The sequence below is a fragment of the Dermacentor silvarum genome, chromosome 8 (genome assembly GCF_013339745.2).
Source record: "Dermacentor silvarum isolate Dsil-2018 chromosome 8, BIME_Dsil_1.4, whole genome shotgun sequence".
NCBI classification, from domain to species: Eukaryota; Metazoa; Arthropoda; class Arachnida; order Ixodida; family Ixodidae; genus Dermacentor; species Dermacentor silvarum.
In genome coordinates, this window is record NC_051161.1 from 11911330 (window position 1) to 11919376 (window position 8047).

At 46.5% G+C, this 8047-nt stretch overlaps 1 protein-coding gene across 1 annotated transcript in view; it reads right to left on the minus strand.

The window, feature by feature from the left end:
- LOC119461946 (Down syndrome cell adhesion molecule-like protein 1) overlaps positions 1–3407 on the minus strand; it is a 50724-nt gene extending 47317 nt beyond the window's left edge. Inside the window, exon 1 of the mRNA XM_037723309.2 lies at positions 2852–3407. Coding sequence (XP_037579237.1) covers positions 2852–3056 — 205 coding nt within the window. The 5' untranslated portion in view covers positions 3057–3407. The remainder of the gene's footprint in view (positions 1–2851) is intronic.
- Positions 3408–8047: the final 4640 nt, after the last annotated feature.

Consider the following 8047-nt stretch of genomic DNA (forward strand, 5'->3'; position numbering starts at 1 on the left):
CATTCCCCTGGTGTAGGGTAGCCAACCGGACGTTATTCAGGTTAACCTCCCTGCCTTCTGTCTTTCTCTTTCTTCCTCCTCCTCCAAGGTGTCCGGAGACTGCTTTTGAAACATTACAGTCATGCTCCTTTAATCTTTCATTAAGACAGCGCCCAGTCTTTCCGATATGCATTCTCCCGCATGAAAGGGCCACAGAATAGCTTGCTTGCTTGCTTGCCTTTAAAAGTGGCTCGTACCCACTATGGGGGATTGGCCAAGAATCGGGTGATTTAAGGAAAACAATTATCGGAGTCTAAACAGGATCACTTTTGAAAATTTTTGAATGACGAAAGGAAATTATTCATATAAAAATTAAGAATTTAGCAAGGAAATCGTCCTGATTCAATTGTGTACCCCACAACAGCTGCACCAACATCCCTATGACAGTGTCCGAGAGAAGAGGCACCAAAAGATAGAATATTGGGTATCGTTAAGTTTAATCCAGCACTGTTAAATTTTGCTTCTAAAGCATGTTTTCTTAATGAGGAAAAACAGCGGCATGACAGGAAGAAGTGTTCTATTGTTTCGTCTTCACCACAGTATGAGCACAAGGAGGGCGCCAGACCAGACCGATGTAGATAGAAGTTTAATGTAGGAATGCGACATCTGAATTTGGTAAAGAGGACTTCAAGTTTTCTATTATGGCAGAATTTACCGCTCGCTTAGTGCACCCGACGAACTTCTTCCTCGGTTGTTTTCACAGGCTCTTTTCTGTGTGGCACCTCGATTTCCCATCGCGAACATGCTCAGCATTTTTTGTATTTTTATGTATTTGTTGTTCTTTCCATTTGAGTATCTTGTATTTATTCCGCTGACAAGGGAATAAATCGTTAGTTACATGTAGCGCTCCGTTGTTTGTGTTTCTCTTGTGCGTGTCCCGTCAAAATATTGCTCAGTCCAACATCTAGTATGTTATATCAACACGCCCAGTCTTCAATATTATCACTGCTGACTGACAAATTTTTATAAATACAAATATTTCAATATTGAAAATGTCTTCTTTGCTACACACTCGATATATCGAACTTCAAGCGCCTACGATAAGCGTCATATGAAGCCGCTCGCAGCATGCGTGCGCCTTTGTTTTGAGCATGGTATTATGTTGCTATGTGTGCTTTCTGCTTATCAAATCTTATCAGTAGGATTTCAGCGTTCATTGCAGGAACTGGTGCAAGATTGAGGTCTCGGGGGTGTTTCAGCTTGGTCGCACAATTTTGTAGCATGGTCACTCACTGCACCTACAATTGGGTCCAACACAATTGTAGGTAACGAGCCCAGGTATAACAAACGCACTACAAAAGCTTGCTTTATTTGATTTCGGATACAACAAATTACTTGATGGCCTTTGCAGTACACAGCGCAGTAACAGGCTATCTCCCTATTTACTGCGCTGGTTTCTGCACGAGAGACAACACCAAGACGGGAAAGGACGAACGACTGCGCACTTTTTATCGTCTTTCTTAACCTTGTGTTTCGTGTAGACACCAACGCAGTAAATCGAATAATGTCCTATGAACTAACCTAAGTTGAAGCCTTATTTTAATTCAATTAGTAAAACGGCTGCTAGGATATGCGGTGGTACCGGACTCGATCTCCACAACAGCATGCCCTCAAATGTTCGATATTTTTAGCTCTGTTTGGCATGTTGATAATATGGTTGGGGTCTTGCGTAAGCACAAATATATCTCTGAATATTTATAGTTTTTAAAAGCTGCGGTAATCAAATGCCGTACAAATGAAGGTGCTGCGGAGCCAACGTATTTGTATGCGGAAAGGCTCATGTTTGCTTCGGAGGAAAACAAATGTTTTCACGACTACACAGCAATGGCAAAAAGTTGGAATCGTGATGGAGTTACTAGAAGGAAGACCATGCAAAGACTATTTTGCAATAAACTAAACAATTAATCTCTTCCCGCCACATTCCAACACCACCAATTTATTTCCCTTTAGAGCGTCTGCCGATATTTCTAGTCCACAGCGCACGGCATCCGAATTGTATAGCACGCCGTTTACCGGAGCCCCGGCGCAAAGCTGGGCAGCAAGACTATTCTAATTCACAGAATCACTTCGAAGTTTTTGGCAAAGGTTGCGAACTTGATGTTGTCCGTCAAAAAAGATGCACTTAATTGTTCGTTTCACTTCGTACATACACTCGCTAGGAAGATCTGTTGGGCAAGAAGCTACAGAAGGCAGTTCGAAAGGTCCCACGTTACCCGTCAACCTTTACGGCTGGTTGATTGACTTTTAGAAGAACACAGCGTATGCACTCAACTACGTTTCACAACCACCGTCCCCTGTATTCGGACTCGTAAATGCCGTGGAGTCATTGAGAGCGAAAGCTTGCACTTCGCGCTGAATACGAGCATTTATCCGATTTAAAGCGTCGACTTGTTTCACATTTATCCCAGAAACTGAGCTCTCTTGTGAATACTGTAGAATACTTCCGAACCAAGCTGTCAACTCGCGATACTAAGTAGAATGAGAGGCAAAACATTCGCGCCAATAACTTAGCTAGCCGCTGAACGGGTGGCTCTGACATTATCCAGACATGTGCGGATGCACCGACGATCGCTAAAATTCAATCTCGAGATGGAAAACACGCGCTCGTTTATCTTACCCAAGTAAGAAATCACAAGCGACGATTCCAGAGGAAGGTATATACTGCTGCCGGAGGAGCCCGCGGCTCCCAACGTAATGAAACCGCAACGAAGCCGCAGGGTGCTTGCCGAGCGACGAGCGAGCGGAGTGGTGGGGATAAGTGAATAATAACGGGGACGATGACGGGAAGAAGACTGAGCGTGCGCCCACTTACCCAATCCTGCGGCGAACGATAAGCAGGGCGCTGCGGCGAGCAGCAGGGAGCCGACGGCAAACAGCGTCCCGGCGCTTGTCGCGCTTCCACCACCAGTTGCTTTGACGCGGCAGGGTTGGTGACGGTCTTCCCTCGTCTTCACCTTTGTTGTGGCCGTCTCTCGCGTCGTTTCTTCAGCCAGAGTGTCGTAAACCGGGGACGTCATCTCCCCTGTACGTCTCTCGCTGCGATGACGGGCCTCACGTTTCTTCGGTGCCCATGACGCACCGGTTGCTCTTCACCGTTTCTTTCGGGACGCGCTCGTCGCGCACGGCTGCCGCATTTTAACTTCGGTGTCCGGATGTCCAACTACTTGCAGGGCCGAGTTCTCTTATTTCATCATGTACAGCTGAAGACTCCTGCTATATTAAATTTCTTTATCGGCCTATGCACTTCCTCGACGAAGAGCCACGAGAAGTGAGGATAACGCTATTAGAGGGACGTCGAGTTACCTGCTGCCGGCGGACGCGGAAGGCACAAAAGCGAGGAGAAGAACTCGCTTCTAACTTTCGCGTATTTGTTTGCTTCGCTTTAAAGTTAAGAGTGCAAATTCGCAGCTACGGGGGCGCACGCGGGGTCGCGGAGAAAGTGCGCGGCGGAAATTAGATTGGGAGTCGGCGGCAGGCGATGCGTGCGGATGGAGCAACTGGCGTGTCCCGTCGTGGGGAAGACGGAACCGGAGCGGCGGGTCGCGGCTGGGGAAGTACGCGCCCGTCGGGGTGGGGGATCCGGCGCTGCTACGTCGGGCCGGGAAGGGGAGAAGCGGGAGCGCCGGACGGCTGCTGGGACGGCGGCGCTGCGCGCTTGGCCGCCGCTAAGCGGCGAGGGTGAAACCGAGTGCGATGTCTGGAATGGGGAGAGAAGGAACGGAGACGCTGCGGGACGGTGGGGAGATGCGGAAGGGATGGGGAGAGGCGCTGCAAGAGCGCCGCGAGGTGAAGGAGAGGGACGGCGGAGGAATATTAATGGGGAGGATCGCGAGCTGCGATGTTCGTGCGTTCGCGTCCGGCGTGCGTGCCGTGGTGCGGCTGCGTTTGCGTGCATGTGGCGACGGCAGCGGTGGCGGCTGGCTGCTGCCGACGCGGGAGAGATTTCCATCGGCTCGCCGCGTCGGCGGGGCACGTGTGTGTGTATATATATATACACCTTGGGAGGACGTGGGTTGGTTGCTTTTCCTGCAAGTTGAGAGAATGAGGAAGAGTGGGAGTGTCGGGAAAGGGCCGAAGAAAATAAGACCACTGAAAGTGCAGCGGCCGCCAAGAAAACTGCCGGAAGAGCGCAAGAAGCCCGCGGGCTGTGGAACCTTCTTCTTGGATGCGTCCCTCCACCTTTACTGCCCCTCCGACCCACTGCGAAGGGTGAACACCCCCCACCCACCCACTTTGCCCAAGACCGCTGATGTTCAAGACGCGCTGTACGCTTAGCTGCGTGTCTGGGTGCGTTTTGCCCGGCAAGCCCTCGCTTCGCCGCGCGCCCGCTGCACGCGATGCTGCGGCGGCACCGGCGCAATGCTTACCTCCGCGGAGTAAAAAGGTTTTACCGAATTGCAGAGTGCCGCGAAAAATGGGGATGGAAGCTTGCGAGGTGGCCGGCTTTCGCTCGCCGGTGGTAGTTTGATCTTTCTTTTTGTTTCCTTGTTTTGCATAATCATCATCAATGCATTCCAGGGGCTTTTATAGCGTTTCGTGCCATGCCCTATGATTTTGCTCCGGGGCTTGCGCTGTCCTCCTTTTGTCGCACGCGTGGAATCGAATGCGGAAGTTTTCTGTTCGTGTCCGTAGCTAGCGTTTCTTGAGCGACACACCCTCGGTCGTTTTATTTTATTTCATTGAATAAAAAGAAGCCTTGGAGATGGTCGGTGTGCTCGCTGCGAAAGTGAGCCGCTTGCATGCAGAGCCTGCGAGTGACAGCCGAGACGCCCCCGCCCCGTTGATCTGAGTGAATTTTAGATGTTTCGTTTCTGGCATTATATTCTCGGTTCCCTTGATGTTTCCATACGAAAAGTTCGCCGTCCTTATTAAAAAAAAAAAAAACACACACACACAGCGCATATGGCGAGTAATGCAGTAAGCTGGCATTTTTTTTTTCTTTTTCCATTCACTTCTATTTTTTGGCCTATAGGCTTATTTTTCTAGGCAGGCCTGAAATTAAATCCTTCTGCTCGATTAACCCTATTTGTTCTAACATGCGCTTTCTGAAAGGCCTAAAAAAACTTGCAAGGCATAGCTATGAAAATTACAAATGCTCGGCATTAGGAATAGAACACTGCCTTGTCGCTCCTTTGCTGTTTCTGGCTACCTTGCGTTACAATGCCTTGTTTATTTTATTTATTTACTTTGTTTGCAGTGACTGTATGAAGTATTTTGTACTACTGGATGAATTGTGCAGGCAATGGTGTACAGTCTCAGAAAAAAAAAATACAGAACCCCTTCTGCCCGTTTCCCTCATGGTTGTAAGACCTGCTTGCTATATTGCGTTCTGCTAATAAAACCAACTACATAATGTACACCGTTGTTAAAACAACTGCGTATTCAGAAAGGAAAGCTATAAATATGTGCCATGCGAGTAATCATATCAAAATACGCGTACACATGAAAATGATGTCTCAAATCGGTTTCCGTCAAACACCAGTTAGTATAGTGATCATTCTCTTTTATGAATGTTCGTCCAACGTTGTGGAAATAAGGAAGGTCTTGATTTGAAGAGGTTCTGCCATTACGTCATCCACACAAACCACACACTGTGACACATCATTGAAATAAATAAGGTACTCTTTTTCACCAGTGCTGACCGCTACAAACTTCTACTTTGCAATGAATAATAATAATAAAATATGAGAAAAAGGAACGCCACGAGCTAAGGAAAACACTTGGAACGAGCGTTGAATAAGCATATGAGTTCGCCATGAACTTATAGATGTACAGTCACGAGCAAAAGTTTGAAGACCACGACATCAGCCAAAAATAAAAAAAATACATTGCGTTGGCCCAACAGGTTCACATAGGCTGTCCCACTTGATTTCAGCCGGCAGAAAGAAAGAAAGAAAGAAAGAAAGAAAGAAAGAAAGAAAGAAAGAAAGAAAGAAAGAAAGAAAGAAAGAAAGAAATGACACAAGCAGTGATTAGAACACTTATCGTTTCGTTTGTATACGGAAAAAGGACAAGGAACCTATCGCATTTCCGCGGTTATTTGTAGGAAGCATTGAATTTACATTGGTATTTGAATTTTCTTGCGCTAAAGCACAACAGTAGCCTGTCCCTGCGTTGTGTGCAGACAGAGTAATGCCACACCATTTGTGGCGCCGTTGCCGCCCCACCACAATCCGAATTTCGGCAGTCATCGTTCGCCAGAAGTTTGTGCTTCTCGCAAGACGTGTCGTGCCGCCTTCGACTGCACGATAAAGTCGGCGACGTGAGAAACCAAAGTTGTCTTGTGCACAAATGCTGCTATTGGGCTGTCTATCAGTGTGAGCGAACTCTGCGTTTTGATTTATTATGCAGGCTCGAATTTGGTATATTCAAATGAAGTGAACCGCAGCAAAAGGTTTTTCGTGTGGGTTTCGCAGAACTGATTGCGTTTCCCACGGAGGCATTACGCCCGAAAACACGGTATTGGCAGGGCGCGGCTTTCGCTATCGCCTACACTATTTCGAATTGGGGAAGAATGACTTTCAGGGAATGGGGATATATATACCGGTGATAAGAAACTTCCGCTTCGCCCTTCCGGTGTGGATTGGCAAAGCCACGCTGCTATATTACTATATAGCGTGCTTTTTTCGTGTCGCACCTGTCAGCTAGCGCGATATCATGACGGGAACTGCGCTCGGCTGAGAGCGCAGTTCGCTCTTCTTTCCCGCTGCATGGCGCACGACAGATCAGCCGGTGACAGTGAACAAAGTTTTCTCTTCTCTCGACAAAGGAAGATTCTTCTTGCGCCAGTGAAGTTCCAAAATCTCGCTTTCTTCGCAGGTAACCCGAGGCGAGCTTTTTTTTTTTTTCGTTCGACCATGGTAGAGAATATGATAAAAAAATGATCCACCTGGCGAAAATGTAATGAACTGCCGGTCGTTCACTTCTTTCATCACGTATCGAAAGCTATTTACCGCTATGCTTTAGATGAATCAATTCTGTTTTCTTTTTTTGCTCTCTTAACATAAAAAACCAGGTAAAATTTTCGGATGCGAACCATTGATGATAGCTGGCAATGCTCCTATCTACATCAGTTGAACCGCTAAAATGACGGTATGTCGTTAAAATACGCGTTGTAAGCGATGGAACTGAAGCCGTATTCCAGGACAAAGATGAATCGATTTGCAAAACGACAAAACCAGAACGAGGATTTACTGCACATTTCCTGAAATGTCCTGAATATTATGAAATATTTATTTGCCGAAATATCCTCACTGCAGTGTAAATATTATTATCAACGCCTTTTACGAGGAACACATAGGCGAGGGTCTCTTCAAAAAAGGTTGAGAGGATTGGACCGACTGCGACAAGCGCTATTTTCCTCTATTTGTCTCTGCTCTCTATGCGGTGGGCGTTTTTACTTCACGTCGCTATGGCGCTTTGTGTTTCATGCGTGCTGTAGTTTCTTTATTGTTGCATTATTTTTGTCTTCTGGTGTTTAATAATGAAACGAAATGAAAAATATAAGAGGCGCAATAATGCTTCATGTTGTCCTTGAATTCTTGGTATTGAGATGTCTTCGCTTGGGGAGAAAGGCACACGTGTAATGCAACAAATAGCTTTTAAATGCCAAGAGTACCTATAAACAAATAGCTACAACAAATAGCATGTACCAACTAGCCCAACAACAAGTTTTATTAAATAGCTTTTTCTTTTTTTGCCTTCTCCTTTTATTCTTTCTTCTTCTTTTTGCTAAAGATAGCGTGTGCGCCTTCCCTAGTTGTGGGTCGCCATTCTAAAGGCTGTTTCGTTTTGTAACCCGATCGCAATAAACAGCAACCTTATCTGGATGAGGCAATAGACAACAAAACGTCCCCTTTTTGTTTTATTTATTTATTTTTATTGGTAGAGCGTTAATTGCGATCAAAGTTGTGCAGTGTTGTATTTCTTAACATGCACTGGACTTTTTCTGCCAGTGAGGTTCTTTGTATTCAGTTCTCTCGCTCTTATCAAAGCTGGATGTCACAGA